Source organism: Homalodisca vitripennis, chromosome 3 (assembly GCF_021130785.1).
Source record: "Homalodisca vitripennis isolate AUS2020 chromosome 3, UT_GWSS_2.1, whole genome shotgun sequence".
Classification (NCBI taxonomy): Eukaryota; Metazoa; Arthropoda; class Insecta; order Hemiptera; family Cicadellidae; genus Homalodisca; species Homalodisca vitripennis.
Genome location: NC_060209.1, coordinates 12,301,271 through 12,320,842, shown reverse-complemented (window position 1 = coordinate 12,320,842; position 19,572 = coordinate 12,301,271). Strand labels below are relative to the sequence as shown.

Genomic DNA, 19,572 nt, shown 5'->3' with positions numbered 1-19,572 from the left:
AGAAATAAATGAAAAGGAACTGTATCCTTTCGAACTAGTAATTACAAATATTCTCAATTACAGACTCACAAGTATAGAATAGGCTACTTAAAATGATGGATGTGAATGCCAGAAGAGTATTCTTTGTGGATTGATAGGGAACCTTGTTACCTCTTAGACAGTATCTAAGTGTGGACAATACCAAATCGGATGAGCGTTGAAGCCTATCACTCTAAGGGATGGACAAATATCTTTCTGTCTGTCTCTCCGAACGAGATCTTGAGAAGAAACTTGAAGATGTTTTGTTCATGTCATTGTGTATCTTTTGAATTTACCTTTGAAATGACATGTCACAAGATAGGGACTGCAATTTGAAAATTTAAAGTGACCCCACTCACTCCCCTTTGAAAAGGGGGGGATATGTTTATCCTTCAAAAATTCCAAAAAAAGTATTTTAATAGGTATGGTGAAGATTGTACATCGATATATCAATCCGTTTGGAATATATCCAGATGTATCAGGACTTAATTTACACCATGTAAAATTAGTAATCAAACATCTGGGTTTGATTAGGAAACTGCACTAAGTAACTAATAGGGCTTAAATGCGGTCAGTCCTAAACCCCGGCACTTGTGTTTTAGTTAGTACGGTCTCCGTGTGTGTGGGCGTGAAACTACCTGGACCAGCCGCAGTCCCTCTGCTAATATTATAAACGGAGAATGTCTTTATCTATGGCTAAACGCTTAATATTTTCACGAATATTTTCATTCACGCAAGAAAGACATCACTCGACTTCGGTAAATGTGTACATCTATGGAAGAAGCACGCTTATATAAATACACACAAAATGTTTTAAAGTTTCATGCTCGCATTTACAGCATTTAAACTTATAAATCCACTTGTTTCTTTTTTGTTTATTTATATTTGATCTGTTGTATAATATTATATTTTCACTGCAAACTAATACGGAAAAACGTTGGTAGGCATTACGTTTACGTATTTGTAATACGTTGTATAAGTAAATATTTTTAAGCATTAGCTTGTATAAGTACTTCTTTATATATGGCTCGGAGGATCTAGAGTGAAGCTCGGAGTGGAATAATTCGGTCAAAGGAGTTTATTTCGTCCTGCTCCAGTCACATTCCTTAATAAATGTCGTCCTTTTAACCTGATTGATATTTAATATCCAATTTAATGAGTATTAATTCAAGTAAAAATAACTCACCAAGTAAACACATTATAAACCGATCTCGAAAGAAACTTAAGAACTGGGATATAAAGAATGCTTGGTATAACGCATAAATATAACATGCAACAACTGTTGTACACGATATATGTTCGTGTACACCAACTAATGTACACAATATATTGTTGGCGAACCACAACTGCTGTACACAATATTTGTTGGCGAACCACAACTGCTGTACACAATATTTGTTGGCGAACCACAACTGCTGTACACAATTAATATATGTTGGCGAACAACCGATGTACAAAAAATATGTTCGCGAACACAACTGTTGTACACGATATATTTTGGTGAACAACTACTGTTGTACAAAATATATGCTGGCGAACTACAATTGTTGTACACAATATATGTTGGCGAACCACAAATGCTTGTACACAATATATGTTGGCGAACAACACAACTGTCACACAATATATGTTGGCGAACAACAACTGTTGTACACAATATATTTTGGCGAACGAAAGTAAGTTCTAAGACAAATAATTCAAAGTTTAGTATAATCATTAGTTATTAAAATGATTTAATAATAAGTATTTTATAATAGTCCATAACAAACGCAAGCAATTCTTCTAACTAAAAAATGATTTCACTGGAGTACTATTATCTCATATTTATGTCACATTTGTAACAATAACAATATTTCAGAATACAAATATAACATTAAAATCAGCTTTACGACAGGATAACGAGGTAAAATAGCCAATAATGGGGCTGTGTTGGCAGCCGGAACAGCCTAGTATAATGCACACTTAGTCGTGGTGACACGCGTTTTACGAGATTCCGCGTGATTTTATGAGACGGCTGTAGGGAAGAAGAAGATGACGACATTCAATGTTTGGTCTTCACGTTATTTACAAGGAGCTGTTTGTTATTGTGTTATTTATTGGCCCATTGTAACCTCCATTCCGGGTTTATTTACACATTCCAAATCCCGTCGTCATCAATGTGGAATGTTTACAATTGATCAGCGGCTATAAAACTGGCGTTTCTCTTTGTATTCCAAAGCCTTAATTTGGATACCTAATGCAACCACAGTTGATATAAAGTTTGTAATTTATATTAAGTATACGAGAGGTATGCACAAAGTAAACCATTTTCAAACACAGAATATTTGTTTTATTGCTCACAGATAAACTTATAAATTTAATTACGGGATTTTAAAATTAAACCCTAGACTGCCGAATTCCATGAACAGAGAAAAAAAAAACATCAATAAAAGTTTTTTTAAATCATTTAATAAATTTGTTTTTCACAATTAATTAATTTAAACTGATTGGACCGAAGGGCGATTCAAAGTTCGCAAGCAATATCGTTTAAAATGCTGGTGCGGGCGATATGGTAACATTCATCGTCTATCTGCATAATTGGCTGAGCGTTAGCGAAGCCTATACATTTTACAGGGTTTGAAAGAAAACCTCATTAATTCTGTTTGTTCGTCGAAGAACGAACTATAGATTTGAAATATTGTTTGAAGGTTCATTTGTACATTAAGTTCGACATCGCCTTAGTAGGAGTAGTAAGAGTGTACTGTAAGCAAATATTTTTACACCATTGTTATAGATAGCCAAGATAACAATTAGAAAATCGCAGAATATATGAATATGTAAACGAACTTGATGATTCAATCATATGTAATTTTGACATGTGGCAGTAACATATGTAGCGTAATTTTATGAGCTATATGTTTAAAATTTACCATGTCGAGATGTAGCCTATGCTATGTGACGCGTGATGTTTATATTTTTTGTAGAAAATTATTTATTGCCTAGTTACAAATAATAGATCTGCACAAAAACCATTTTTAACCAATAACTGTTAATACGTTGTTTAAATTAGTAATCAATTCTTAAATTATTCAACAATCACAATTTCTTTTTGACGAAAATTCCAGAAAATGCGATTTTAGGCCTGGTATCTTTTGCGCCCCAAATATTGTTAAAATAATTTCAACATATAACTAGTAAATATAACAGACAAATATATGATGAAGAATAGAAAACATTACTCAGTAACAGAATTATTACGAAGAAATAGTTTCCACCACCAATTCTATGGCGTAGTTGACTTTCTTACCACAAAAGCGTTGGAGTCAATTTTTCACAAGTACATAATTTACCGACCTCACTATCTACACATGCATCCTAAAGTGTAATAAAAACCTAAATTATCCTCTGTCTCCGAGATGACGTGAAATGTTTATATGGACAATCTAATATTCACCACAAGTATTCGATAGATTGGGTTGTCGTTCCTTTCTGCAACGTTTGTCTGCCTAACCAACGTGTTCCTTCAACATGCCATCGCGAGCGTGAGGTTCTTACTAAACGCGTTTTAATCTCCCTCAACAACAAACAGTCTGTAGATGCCTGTTGCCGTTTATTTGCCACCATTGTTGCCAATGTCACGACGCGTTGGCAAGCACGGCGCGGGCTCTGACTGCCCCTGATTGCCTCAATTATTCTCAATTATCCCCGGGAGAATGTTGCTCTATCCGAAGATATTCACTGGATATCACTTGGCTCTGCTCACGATCAGGCGCTAATCCATTGATTGCTCTCAGGGGCGTAGCTACTGGTGAGGAACTCACCCACTATTTACCATTTAAGTACCGAAACCACAATTTTCGTTTTTCAATAAGAGTTATATAGCCGAAAAGCAGCTGATCTGAGCGAAATATTCCAAAAATAGTTCTAGTCCGATTGGAGTTTAAGAAAATATCAAAGTTGTAATATTTTTACTTAAACGCCGGTTACGACAAGGACAATAAATATTCTTAGCACCAACAGTTCAAGATTACATCCTGTGGTTTTATTTGTTGTAGTTCGCATTGGTTTAAATAACGCAGTTTGCATCTTTGAGTAAGTTTGAAATATTGAGTGAAATATAAAGAGTGAAATATTGCGTTATTTAGTGGTTCAATGAAATGAACGTATTTTAACATTTAAAAATAATTATTCGTTCTGAGAACAAGTAATACAACTTCATTACCACAACTCAAAGGTATGTTTCTACCCCCAGGAGGATTACTTCTGGCTGGTTTATACATTCCAGTTGAACCCACAGTGGGTACAACAAAATCTGGGATATTCAAGGAGTGGCACCGCAAATGTCGAGATTCTGGTGTGCAATGGCAATTCAACACGTCTAGTCTACTGCGGGAGATGACTGTTGGAGTTTGTGGGATTCCCTCCCCAAGAGTCAAAGGTTCTTGCCAGCCTAGACATAAGGGTGAGCCACCCTCTGCCTGCTTTGACCGGAAAGGCTGGTTCAGAACTGGCTTCACACTGTTTTGAGAGGGACATGACTTGGGATTAGTGTCCTAAACTCTTCCTCATGGATCTCGACAGGAGGTGCGTCATTACAGGACTACGTGCAATTTTCTAAGCTGCTTGTCCTGAGAACAAAAAAAAGATATGTTTAGGCTTTATTCATTTTCTGTGATATTACTAATAACTGATAAATAACTATAATAAAACTAAAACATGTTCTGGTTAGAATAAAACATATCTGCGAGTGGCTTAGTCTCTACCGCTTTCCTGACATGTTGTACTGCATCTTTTAAACACGATTCATTGATATATGTTCAAAAATGTCTACATTTTATATATCGGGATTTTGAATTCTTGGTTTATTTGTACCACTTTTGATATTTATGTGCTATGCTCAATTGTAGTCAAATCAAGTAAGTAAACGAGCCGTAATTGTTTTTCTTAATTCCACTCCCTTATTCTATTAATTGCATTGGGGTCGTGTTGTAATTTTATAGTTTTTTGCCGTAAAAGGTAACACGGATGTGTTTTTACAAATACCTCAACAAAGTAGACAAAACGCCGGAGGCAATTTACGATCTTACTAAGAGAAAGTGTGAGAGCAACACCTCAACCCAATTTCCATCTATTGATTCACTAATGGATAAATCACCATCGATAGCAGCCAGGCTTCAACAGCCCCGGGTGTATCGCGCCTTGTATCAGGCGCAGACTCAGGACCTCCTGCCGACTCCTGATCAGACAGACGAGATTCCTGTCATCATAGAATAACGATCTATTCCGATATGTCTGTCCTATCATTGTTTAGTTCATCTGCTCGGTATAGTTTGTATCTGCCGAAGACTCAGGACCTCCTGCCGACTCCTGATCAGACAGACGAGATTCCTGTCATCATAGAATAACGATCTATTCCGACATGTCTGTCCGTTCCTTAGTTAGTTCATCTGCTAGAAATAGTTTGTATCTGCCGAAGACTCAGGACCTCCTGCCGACTCCTGATCAGACAGACGAGATTCCTGTCATCATAGAATAACGATCTATTCCGCTATGTCTGTCCGATCCTTGGTTAGTTCATTTGCTCTAAATAGTTTGTATCTGTGAAGACTCAGGACCTCCTGCCGACTCCTGATCAGAGAGACGAGATTCCTGTCATCATAGAATAACGATCTATCCCGTCATGTCTGTCCGATCCTTGGTTAGTTAATTTGCTCTAAATAGTTTGTATCAGTACTCCAGGACCTCCTGCCGACTCCTGATCAGAGAGACAATATTCCTGTCATCGTAGAATAACAATCTATCCTGACATGTGTGTCCGATCCTCGGTTAGTTCATTTGCTCTAAATAGTTTGTATCAGGACTCCAGGACCTCCTGCCGACTCCTGATCAGAGAGACGAGATTCATGTCATCATAGAATAACGATCCATCCCAAACAAGATTAGTTCATTTGTTCGAAATAGTTCTTTTTTATTTATGGAATGATGTTCCATAAACGTGTGACATGCGTCGGTGGCGCCTAAATAGTTTAATACATCCATTATGAAGAACTATCCTTTTACTTGTTACATTATATTATACGTTCCTTTTTCCTCATAAATTTACAATAACACACAGTTTAGTGTGTTTCCACCTATAGTGACAGACGTAAAATTTCGGTAATAAAGATGCATTATAATTAGATTCGTACTATTAATTTTATATGAATCCGTATATTATTATCGAATTAGTATTATTGCAGGACAATAACAACTATTATTTTTATTTCTAATCTTCTTATAATATCCTACATGCAATAATAAATTATTTACTTTAAGTTCGACTATTATTGTATTTTGTTCCCAAATATTGACGTCTACAACTTTTGCACCAACTATAGTAAGTTCAGAGTACTAACGTATTTAGCATTTAAAAAAGTTATCAAAATCAGAACAAAAAGCAACCGTTCCAATGAATACGTAACACACATTGAGCCTAAAGAATGTAGGAAGATAAACTACTTGTGAAAAATTCAAACGTTCTAACATTAGGACGGACTGAAAAACGACCCTTGTAAATCTTTAAAAGAGCCCTGTGCACGATAAAACGCCTTGTGGCGGGGTTACAAAGTACAGAATGGTGGGGGGGGACGTGACCGGGCATGTTCGTGGGCAGATCAGACCTTTGTGTAGTAGCCGCGGTCGCCGCTAGAGCGCATAACAAGACCATTAATCAGTTGTTAATCAGGTGTTGAGTCGGATACACATCTCTCTGCTAGGGTTACGTGTTAATTATTACTCCATGTCATTTGAGGTTAGGTTCTCTTCTAATTTAATTTTGACCGGTTGTTAGTTTCCTGACCGGTTATCACGATCTCCGCTTTACAAACGCTCAAGTTCCCTCGAGGTTTTAATCTTACAAACACAAACCAGCAGGGATCACTTCTGGCTGGTTTATACCTTCCAGTTGAACCTACACTGGGCACAGCAAAAACCGATATGTCACTTAAATCTGGGCAACCTTATGGGTGCCCAGTAGCGACACATCACTAACCGCAAATGTCGAGATTCTGGGGTGCAAGGGTAGTTCGATATGTCTAATCTACTTGCGGGAGATGACTGTTAGAGTTTGGTGAGGTTCGATCCCTAACTATCAGAGGTCCTTGCTAGCCTCAACAAAGGAGTACCACCCCTGTCTGCTTTCACTGGACAGGCTGCTTCAGAGCTGGCCTCCCCTTCTTCCGGAGGGACATGACTTTGAGATTAGTACCCTAATTCTTCCTCATGGATCTCGATAGGAGGCGGCCCCACCCCTAACCTTACCCATCCTGAATATCCTGTCACTCCGGAAGCAGCGCTAAGGTTCTTACAGGACTAAGTGCAATTTATAAGCTTCTTGTCGTAAGAGAACAAAATAATCTTACAAACAACAAAACATGAGAAGTTTATTTGTAGTTATTTTAAATCATGGGCAGTCGTTCGTACATAAAAGACACACTCTCATTTCCGATTTACGAGTGTCTACGTAAACCTACACCTCTAGCATTACACATCCTACAAACTTGTAATGTTCTGGTAAGAAAAGTAATGGAAATACACAAACTTATCTCATTTTATACAACTATCTGGCTAAGCCAACTTCCAAGGTCGAATAACTATTTGAGATCCAAATATTTTACCCTTTACTCCAAAATTCAAGAGCCATTGTAAACATTTACGAATGTTTTTTAGGAGCTTGTTGTTGCAAAACGCCCTTGGGATTTCCCCATAAGAACATTGTAAAATCTCATGCAGTTTTTCATTATAGGTGTTTTTAAACACCCTTATTTTTTATTGTAGCATTAAGGAGATGACTTATTTTGAAGATCTTATTAATATAAATCCACATGCTTTTAAATATTTAAACTATGAATAACAACAAAGATCGAGATTTTCTTTGAATAATCAGTTAAAAAATATCGAAAAACTAAAAGAGTCTTTGAAGGCGTATTTGTCACGTTTAAAAAAAGAGACAGCTCCCATAATAATTATACTACCCCCACTACAGCCTTAAACCTTAAACTCCGTACGCCATTGTTGTAGTCGTAAAATCATGGCGGATGTTTCATTTTTAAGATGCAATCAATTCGCGTCCTATCAAATTTTTGATTTTGGAAAAAGAAAATTTTAATAATTTGTTTGGATGTGCATTAATTTATATTATATTTTTTTAAAGAGAAACCTCCCATTATTACGATAAAAAATAAATGCTTGAGGATTAACACTGTTCTTATGGGATTAAAATCAATTGGTTGCTTAGTCAAAAAGTACAGCTGGTTTTTAAATACATATTTTTCACTGTGTTTAAAATACGTTTAGGTTAAAATTCATTGGTGAATTATAAAAAACCTTAAATCTTATTGTGTCTTCATACCACTGACGCTAACACTTTTCTGTTTTATCCTTACATAGATTCTATGACATTCTTGCGTTTCTTTTTCATTCTGTACGTTATACTAAAGACATTCAGGTTTCCCATTTAAAGTATAAAACGTCTTTCAATGTGTTTTCCTTTCTATTTTAATCGAAGTTTTATGTATTCAATTTCAAATCAGCGAATAAAGTTCACAATTCTATTCTTTCTGACTTCTTCAATCCGTATATTACAATAGAATTTAAGATGTTATTCTTGTTCCAGAATCCCCGAGGAGGAGATTCTTACACGAGTTGGAAATGGGACAACATGGGCAACAGGAAGTCTGTAGATAACCTGTTTCAAGTGTACAGATCCGGGCTACTCAGACCTGGTGAGTATTCAGAAGTTTAATAAATATTTCACCTTAAAAAAACTGAAACGTCATTGAAGTATTATGTTTAAGTAGTGATAGTCCTGAAAATCGATCATATATTTTTGTTCTCTTTTAAGCCTCAGCTTCAGCTATGTTGGTTTCGATGTACACTGGTTTATTTTAAAAGTGCACCCACTGTTTCGTGTCTATACATGATTGGATCTCCCCAGGATTTGAACCCGTGATCTCTCAGTTAGAGAGCCGAGACTATAACCATTAGTCTACGGAGGAGGACCGATCGTATTTATTAATTGAGGGGTAGCAAAGGCTTACTATTTTTACACGAGACACTGAAAAACATTTCATCTGTGTCTGTCTACGTGTCTGTTAGTCCCCACGATAACTCATTTACACGAAACTTCATTTGTATAGGAACATCAAGAACTGAGCCTCTTACGTCAACCATGACGGCAACGCAAAAATCGCAGGATAAATAAATTTGTAATCAATTCAGTAATCTGGCATTTTAACATGAGAACACACGTAGTCTAATGAAATGAGCAATATAGTTGAAATTGGTATGGCATAACTATTCGTATTCGTAGAAGAGTTGAAATTACGTTTTTTAAATACTGAAATTTAATATTTATAAGACCTATTAAGTGGTAGGGTCAGGAAATATTGAATAATTGTAAAAACTCTAGATTGCAAAATTGTGGAATTAAAATTCACCCCTTCTACAAAATAAAAAAATGGTTTGAAAAAAAATATAAATTTGACACCATAGGTGTAAAAGTTTGCTATTGCCCCTTATAAATCTAGCGACAGACCCGAAGCGACGCGGTGAGGCACGGTCTCGGTGGTCCAGCCACAAAAACTAGCGGCCGATCTCCAATTTGTCAGCCCTCTAATGCTGCAGACATCTTGATTGAAACGACGTCTTTATGGCTTGAAAGGCCTATTAACTGTTGTAAATGGGGGTCACCCGCCGTCCTTTGGCATTTTTCATGATCCTAGCGATATTCAAACTTCTGAAGTTTAAGAAACTAGACGATTGTAATAACTAATTCAACGTTTATACACTAATGTGTTATTTGGTTATTCAGTCTGGATTAACTATGGATTAGTGTGGATTTGAAATATTAAGGTCTGACGAAGCATCAGTGCTCTCTTTAATGTCGCAATGAATTTAAGTTGTACTACGCGTATAGTTTAATGGATCATTTTTATATGTGTTGCTCTCATCATGAGTATTCCGTAAGCAAAACGATAATTATGTAAACGCCATGTATTCCGTGTTCGATATCTACCAAATAATTGGCAAATAAGACTCCACCAGAGAGCCCGCAATGTACGAGTTCTGTAACAAAGTTGGCAAATAAGACTCCATCAGAGCGCCCGCAATGTACGTGGTCTGTGGCAAAAGTGGCAAATAAGGTTCCATCAGAGACCCCGCAATGTACGTAGTCTGTGGCAAAGTTGGCAAATAAGACTCAATCAGAGAGTCCGCAATATACATACCATAATGTGTGGCAAAATAGGCAAATAAGACTTCATCAGAAAGCCCGCAATTTACGTGGTCTGTGGCAAGGTTGGCAAATAAGACTTCATCAGAGAGCCTGAAATGTACGTGGTCTGTGGCAAAATTGGCAAATAAGACTTTATCAGAGGGCCCGCAATGTACTTAGTTGGTGGCAAAATTGTCAAATAAGATTCCATCAGAGAGCCCGCACTTTACGTGGCCTGTAGCAAAATTGACAAATAAGACTCAATCAGAGCCTGCAATGTACGTGGTCTGTGACAAAGAAGGTAAATAAGGCTCAATCACAGCCTGCAATGTACGTGGTCTGTGGCAAAGAAGGTAAATAAGACTCAATCACAGCCTGCAATGTACGTGGTCTGTGGCAAAGAAGGTAAATAAGACTCAATCACAGCCTACAATGTACGTGGTCTGTGGCAAAGAAGGTAAATTAGACTCAATCACAGCCTGCAATGTACGTGGTCTGTGGTAAAGTTGGCAAATAAGACTCCATCAGAGAGCCCGCAATTTACGAGGTCTGTGGCAAAGTTAGAAAATAAGACTCAATCACAGCCCGCAATTTACGAGGTCTGTGGCAAAGTTGGAAAATAAGACTCAATCACAGCCTGCAATGTACGTGGTCTGTGGCAAAGAAGGTAAATAAGACTCAATCACAGCCTGCAATGTACGTGGTCTGTGGCAAAGAAGGTAAATAAGACTCAATCACAGCCTGCAATGTACGTGGTCTGTGGCAAGGAAGGTAAATAAGACTCAATCACAGTCTGCAATGTACGTGGTCTGTGGCAAAGAAGGTAAATAAGACTCAATAACAGTCTGCAATGTACGTGGTCTGTGGCAAAGAAGGTAAATAAGACTCAATCAGAGCCTGCAATGTACGTGGTCTGTGGCAAAGTTGGCAAATAAGACTCCATCAGAGAGCCCGCAATTTACGAGGTCTGTGGCAAAGTTGGCAAATAAGACTCCATCAGAGAGCCCGCAATTTACGAGGTCTGTGGCAAAGTTGGCAAATAAGACTCCATCAGAGAGCCCGCAATTTACGAGGTCTGTGGCAAAGTTGGCAAATAAGACTCCATCAGAGAGCCCGCAATGTACGTGGTCTGTGGCAAAGTTGGCAAATAAGACTCCATCAGAGAGCCCGCAATTTACGAGGTCTGTGGCAAAGTTGGAAAATAAGACTCCATCTGAGAGCCCGCAATGTACGAGTACTATGGCAAAATTGGCAAATAAGACTCCAACAGAGAGCCCGCAAGGTACGTGGGCTTTAGCAAAATGTGATGCTCGAGTGGATTAGTGTGTTTTTTGTGGAAATAAAAACGACCTTTCAAGATGTCGGCGGATTAGAAGAGTTGAAATATTGCGTCTGTGACAAAGTGGTTATTAGTCGTACCCTCGCCCCTCCTCTCGGTCCACTGTCACCATTCCTCTTGCCTATTTCTGCTTCACACTCCATTTCCAGAGTTCCTACTCTTGTACTCATCCGACAGTAATATAACAGAGTACTGTTGCCCCAAACCGTTGTTTACCGGCTGAATATCACGATATCGCTTGTGCCTCGTATGTTGCCAAGTTTTAACGAAATTAAAATAATAGATACCTACTTCTTAATCCAAATTCCTGAGACTATAGATTAATATCTTATGGGGTAAAACGTTTCGCGGAATGATACCTACCCCCTTCTTCAGGGGCAAAGACCTTAATACATTAATGACAAGAGTAATTCATCTTTTGGTCTGTTGTCAATTTTTTTGACATTGGTGGGTCATCGCCATATACAAGGTTTGTGCTTGCTTAACCCTATGCAGTAAGCCATTTTACAACTGAAGAAGAGGATAGATATCAAGTCCGCGAAACGTTCTGTTCTATCCTTGTAACACATAATGTCCGAAATGTTGTCTTCCTTTCAAATTGACTATCGTCAACAATAGAGCAAATTTTAAACAAAATAGTAACCTACGCATAAAAGTAATCAAAATACTTGGTTTTACAATCTAAGTGCATTCTTTTACTTTAATCTAAAACAATATCCCTGATTATGTATTGCAGTGTTTTGCTTCATGTAATATTTTGAAATAATGAAATTGTATTATTGTACGTTTGGGGGGAAGGTTTATATTTTCTACATGCCATTTCGTTTGAACCGCATTCTAAGATAATTAATGTTATTCAGAAAAAATAATGAAATTAGCCTTTCTGTATATTATCTTAACATCACATATTAAAAACTACAGGGCGTAATGCCTATATACGGTACCTAAATGTTAACATTTTAAATGTCTTGTATTTTCTTATCATTCGTTGTTCGAGAAATTCAAAGAGAACATTCTCATGGAGTCAGAGTTCCCCTTTTTCTGAATGGCTGCACTTTACATAATCAAATCTGTCCCTAGTCGCTATCCAGTAAGCAGAAAACACGGTGCCATATCCCGCTCCTTAACGAAGTTAAAGAAGCTTCGCTCAAATAGAAATATACTAAATGGACAAAGACAAATCAGTTACGGAGGCAGTTACTTCTCTCAGTCCAGTTGTCAGTCTGACTGTCGACCTATAAATATCGCACTCTCCCACTCTGTCTAGCCTAGTCAGTGTATCATTTTTCTCTTGCCTATGCGTAGGGTGGCAGCAGTGCGAGTTATAACTAGGCTTCTTACAACCACGTAAATCCGGCATTAGTCTTGTGCGATTGTAACAACCACTTCAATTCTTTAGATATAACCTTGTTTTTCTTGTTACACAAACTTGTCTTATTAGATAACTGATCTTTATTTTTTATAGCACACTATTCCAAATAACAATCGGTCGTTTCAAAATTACTATTCTCTTGAAATTTTAACACGGTTGATCCTTCTTCGTCTAAAGGTTTCATTATATTGGTTTTTGAGCTGGTAAATTAAAGAAATCAACAATGCATCATTTAGTTATAGACAATATCAGTTCTATTTATCGCCCAGTTACTGGCTAAGCTTTGGTGAAGCCTATTATTTGTGGCACTAGAAAAGTTTATTTTCTGTCTATATGTCTGTCTGTCCGAACAATATCTCGAAATTAAACTGACCTGCAGACTTGAAGATTTGCATGAAGCTTCATTTATATACGAGGAGTACTGAGTTTGATTAAGATCCATGTCACTCCATGACATTTGGCTAAGCATTAGCGAATATTTGTACATTGGCCTTATGGGTAACCACGATTCAAAAATAGTTGGATAAATAAATTTGTAAACAAACTGTGTACAGTATATAGTGAAAAGAATATATAATAGATTGGAGTCAATGTTAAAAGTCAGTGGCAATATTTGATTTTAGTACAGGCTTACGATACAGTAGAGTAAAGTAAAGTAGTCTCATTTTACCAGGCGAAGTTAGGGCTAAGAAGCCCTCTGTAACACTCAACCTGGGGACCAACGGCTTAAAGGTGACTTCCGAACCACCACCAACGGCCGGGCAGGCGGGCAGCTTGCAAGGACAGAATCGCTCAGCGGTCACCCATCCTAGCAGCAGCCACGCTCGACGTTGCTTGATCCGGTTAGAGTCGCTAGTTCACCGGAACCTTTAATTGAACTTAATAAAAGCTAACTTAAAAGAAGAAAAATATTAATATATTATTTGGCGAGATACTTCAAAAAAGATTTCGTTTGTAAAATTAATTTTGTATGAAAGTTTATATGTACATAGACAAGAATGAGTTCTATAATTGTGCATGTGTACCCATGGCTCACACAATTTCTCTTTCGTTCGGATGTAAACCATTCCTTTCTGTGTCACTGTACGTGTGACTATCTGTCCGCAGCACGTCTAGAGAATGAAATGAGCTGTATAAATTTGAAATTTTGCTTACAACCGTAGCGAAGCCTGTTACGCGACACGTGGTGTGCCTTTAACTTATCTTGTGTTAAAATACTTGTATCCAAATACAGTACTTCGCAGGTCACATGGTTATAGGAAAGTTTCCTCTCATACAAAAGTTGGATCTTGATTTTAGATGAAATAGTTAAGTAACTTCTTACTAATAAATTGTTAACATTGCAATTTTATAACTGGTAAACTCCACCAATTATTGTAATTGTTATTACTGATTGTTGTTATAACTGGTTTGAAAGGATAACAGGATTTCGGACATTTGCCATCGTTTATAGGTTATAAAAGGTATAACACAACGTTTCGAGCATCGGAATCTCTCCTCTTCGTCAGGAGGGGGAGGTATTAATACATAGAAAAATAACGAACAGAAAGAAGTAAAGGAGAAAAAGAATCACGAATCACAAGTACGAGGATAAAAACTTGCATCCTGTGCAGTGACAACGCCTGGACTGGTCTCCAAGCAGCTTTTTGGTACGTTTGAACCCTCTTCTTTCCTTCTTTACTTCTTTCTGTTCGTTATTTTTCATGAATTAATACCTCCCCCACCTGACGAAGAGGATAGATTCCGATCCTCGAAACGTTTGTGTTATACATTTTATAACCTATAACGATGGCAGATGTCCGAAATCCTGTTATCCCTTCAAACCCCCCATCGTCAATAATAAACTTTAAACAAAGGATAATTGGATTGTCCTGGTTAGCTAAACGGTTAAACATATATGTACCTGTTCGGAGACTATTTTAAAAGCCCGATGTAAAATTTTCCAACTGATAAAATTAATCGATGCTCTATATATATATATATAGGTAATTTAATTCAATAGTTATATAGTTTATACAATATTGAAATGTAATTTTTCAAACTAGTTATACTAGTGTTTGTCTTAAAATAAATAATTATGAAGTTAATTAAAATTAAGAAAGATGTATAGTCGAGATATTTCAATTAGAATATTAATAAATAGAGTTGTCAGCTTGGAATAATTGTTCCCTTGAGTCTGGACCTTCAACGTTCCACTTTCTTTTCTCACTATCGTTAAGCTTTTAATTATTTTATTATTGGTTTCGAAGTATTATTGATATTTTTGAGATAATGGTGTGCCCGCAAAAGGTATTATCATATAAAAACGTATATTATTTAAATGTAAGATTTGAATAATGTTTAATGCATGATTCCTATGACGTGTTTTAAATATTCCTTGGTATCCTAAAACAAGAAATGTTGCAGTATGAGTTTTAAACTAATACTCAAAGTCAAAGAAAGATTTGTTGTTGAAATTGTTTGGTTGCTTTTATAGCTTATTATAGCTGTTTGATGAATTAAATGTACATGATGTGACACTTTAACTTACCTTTCAACATAATAATATGATTAAAAATCGTGTAATATTAACGTGAATTATAAGTAATTACAGTAATAGCGAAAGAGTTAACAATACAAAGAGCATACAAAATAAGTATTGCTGAAATGAATTACAAGTTTTGAATATACTCATAGAACGTTAATACACAATGTACTTTATTACAGTTTTGTTTATCCACATAATCGTAATGTAATTAAATCAATAGTTAATTAACGATATGAACGTGTGTTGGGGTACAATTATATTACAACTCCTTGCGCATTTGTCGAGATTCAGTTTGCAAACTGGAATTGAAATTTTTATAAATATGGATGTTTTAATGTGTTGATTGTAGGTAGGCTTCACCGAAACCAAGCATTAATGTCATGTCAGTATTTTAATGAATTCTTCAGATTTATTTTATTATAATAAAATAAACACCTACGAGCTAATCTGCCGAAAGTCTATAATTATACAGTGAGCAACTTCTATTTGGTATAATAACCTATTACTAGTGGCCGGCGCGTATATAAATTAAACCTAGGCCCACAGTAGCTATAAATTTTAATAGCTGCCCAGTGTGGATGAACTATCCCACATCAAAATGTCAACATTAGCCAGCTCTCACTCAAAATTATTTAATAGATTTAGTAGACTCATCAAAGTAGCGTCAAAATAACGTGTTATATTTAAGGCTTAATAGTGCTAACACTTTTTATTTTATGATTGTTGATAATAAAACGTGCTGATGAGAAACAATGAAGGCTTCCAATGAGACTCTTCTTGATGGGGAACATATTCCCTCAACCCTTTCCAAGTGCTTGTACTTTTCTAAGAATAAATTAGAATGCTTCTGTACAAAACTGTACAAAGCATGCTTTATAATTAATTACAGTTTAGAAATTCCGCCGCTTCAGCGCTGCAGTCGATGTCCCACGCTTGCGCATTTTCTACCTTCATCTTTTTTACATTTCTTAAGTCAAATTTCAAATTCCTCCGTCAATCGAAGATCTCGCCGAATGAGGTGTACTTTCTGTTATTTTTTTCTTCGTGCTAAAGGCGCGAAAGCAGTTGAAATTCACTACCAGAATTGTGAAGTTATGGACATGCCATTATAAGTAATATACTAGCACTCAAATGGGTAAGAGCTTTTAAAGATGGACAAAAGAATGTTCATGGTGAACAATGCAGTGGATGGCCCTCAATAATCACCATGAAGCGAATGGTAAAGTGAAAACTGAAGGACATTTATCAATTTACCCGTTATTAGAAGGATTATTAGAAGTTTCAAGAAGTGTTCTCTATTTTTATCGAAGACATGTTTTGCTGTATGACAATGTCCGTCACATGCCAAATACACCCAAGATCATTTTTCAGTCACCACAGCATGTTTCTAAGAACAATTTGATAACCCATCAAACAACTCCAATTTTGTGTCCAGTGGCTGTTGTTTGATTTCATCAGAAGAAGAATCATAAAGGTCAGAGCCGCAAAGACGACAATAGCGTCAAAATGATCACGCTGCAGGCGGTTTTAAATCAGGCGGCAATCTTCCATGACACAGCGGTTTACAAAAGCTTGTTTTATCCTTTCTTTGAAGTGTTTTTACTATAGAAGGATTGTGAAGAAAACATGATTTTTCCGGACATTTTCAAGAAAATCAGTAACACCACGTTTCGAGATCTGCAATCTGATCTCTACTTCATGTAAATAACTAACCTAATGAACAATTACAAACTAGGTTAAAATAAACAAATCATACCAAAGCGATGTGGCACGCCTAAGTCAGGAATCACAACCACCATGTTGTGTGTCAACTTCACTAACTCTAAACAATTCACTTAATAAAAAACTATACACAACACTAATCATTAAAACTGAACTACAGAATACAGGTCACAATACGTCTGCATTCGTCTACCAACCACCTACGACTGACCAGAGGCTACTAGAAAAAGGCAATCGTCTCGGCAGACATAAACAAAAATCCTGTTTCCTTCAGCTTGTTTTAGACACAATAAAAACCTTAATGTTGTTAGAAACTAGGTACGACACGTGGTGTGGCGAACTTCTTCCTTGCTATCATTGTGTAGTAATCAATATTTTCGCAAGTGTTACCACAAGTTGTTAAAAAGCTAAGATTAAGAGTCCAACCGGGAAAGTTGTAGAAACCTAAATCTTTTTAAGTCGACAAGGAAGAAGAAGTTCTAATGGCCTATTTGTCTGATGTTCGATATTTCAGCTTATCCTTTCCACTAACTACTTCGTCCCTTTCGCTTCACAACTTTTCACCCTGGACGCAAGCCAACTGACGTTTCTTGTACTGCAAACTCCTTAATCTGGGAATTGGCCATTTGAATTGTGTTCCACGTTTCGCTGTATAAATGCGACAAATCATCATACCTTCGTGGGAATTCCCTTCTAAGTCTCTATTTACTTTACTTCGTACTCGACTAACGATATTTTACTCAGATTTACTATTTAAAGCAGTGAATGCCAATCTTAAATTTAAACAAGGAAAACAACAAATGACTTTACAATCAGCGATACCATTGTATAGAGACGTGTTTTTATAATCTTATCACTGTCTTTTTCTCTCAAATAGAGCGTGTCTTGATTGGAACTTTTTGCCGTTATAACTGTTTTCTTGATTTGTAACATATATACTGATTATAACCTTGAAACAGATTTATATACACGTTGTTTTGTAATGAGTTTAGACATTTTTAACTGTTGAAACTCTGTAGAAATTGCAACGAAATGGTGCAGTCTCAATAGCTATAATCCTAATAAAGATTCATTGATATTGATAAAACCCCTATTAGTTAGGCAAGTTTTCATAGCATTTGACACCCTATAAACTATAATCGTAAGATGGTTCTTATTGTGAATTTTTCTCAACTGCCAGTAATTTTAAATTTTATTGAATTTTATATAAGTTTTTAATTTAGTAGGTTTGGAGTACTGTAATTTGTTTGAGTCTTTATGTTGACTTTGAAAATACTGTCTCAGCTAGCTAAATAGTGCTATTTTTAGTAAATCCAACATAATTCAAGTGTAAACACGTTTATTGGAAAAACATTAAGAACATATTTTAATTTCACTAGTTTTCATGTAGTTTTACGAGTTAAACATTGTTACAATAATTGCCAAATGCCCTGTATTTCTAAAGTGCTTTAAAAGAGGCATATTAAATTCCACAATAATATTAATAATTCTGAATATAGGATGAACCTTTGGACGACTCCCACACATCAAAGGCACTGCTATATTCTGCAATATCTGTATGTTTGATGTGAATATGACGAAAAGTCCCTGCAATATTGCAGTTCTCTTCCATCAACCTCATTTTCTTAACTGTGTTTGGATTGTGTTGAACTGAAATTCCCTAATTATTTAGTAATATTTACAGAAAATTGTATAGCACAACGCTCAATTTTTTTATTAAACTCATATTCTTCAGGATTTTTTATTACTTTCCAGTTTGTCAACAGGTGGTATCTTAGGAATCAAAAAAATTATAGTAACTGTATACCTCTACCTTCTGGAGGGAAGATTAGATTAGAGCATCGTTACCATTTAAATATTTTGATGGGCTTTAGGTATGTTTTAAATTTCCTTTTTTACAATCCTGGATTATTTGCAAAAAATATGGAGTTAAAAAACTATCTTCAAGAAAATTTACAAACATAATTGCAATCTCGTGTGGACCGATAAAATCTGAATATCATATTTTTACGAGATTTGTTCACAATTATAATCCCCTCCCCTAGGTTAATATTAACTTTTAATCAGTACTCTATATGTCCAGATGTTTCTTTTACTTATTATAGCCTCTGCCAGCAATAAAATCCGATGCAACAATTGTACAATTTTTTATCACATAATACAGAAACAAAATAATCGGAAAAAATACAAAATATATATTGAATATGTAAAAATATTATTTATCTCTTGATAGTTTTCATTTTACTCTAGATTTGTTAAATATAGAATATTAATCTCAATTTGGGTATTAACATTGCAGTTGCGAGGTTACTGTAAGTAAAGATCTTAAAAACGTAGTCAACAGATACTATTACTGTATCACT

At 36.0% G+C, this 19,572-nt stretch overlaps 1 protein-coding gene across 1 annotated transcript in view; it reads left to right on the top strand.

Moving 5' to 3' along the window:
• LOC124356580 overlaps positions 1-19,572 on the top strand; it is a 337,667-nt gene that overhangs the window by 286,165 nt on the left and 31,930 nt on the right. Inside the window, exon 2 of the mRNA XM_046807663.1 lies at positions 8,651-8,759. Coding sequence (XP_046663619.1) covers positions 8,651-8,759 — 109 coding nt within the window. The remainder of the gene's footprint in view (positions 1-8,650; positions 8,760-19,572) is intronic.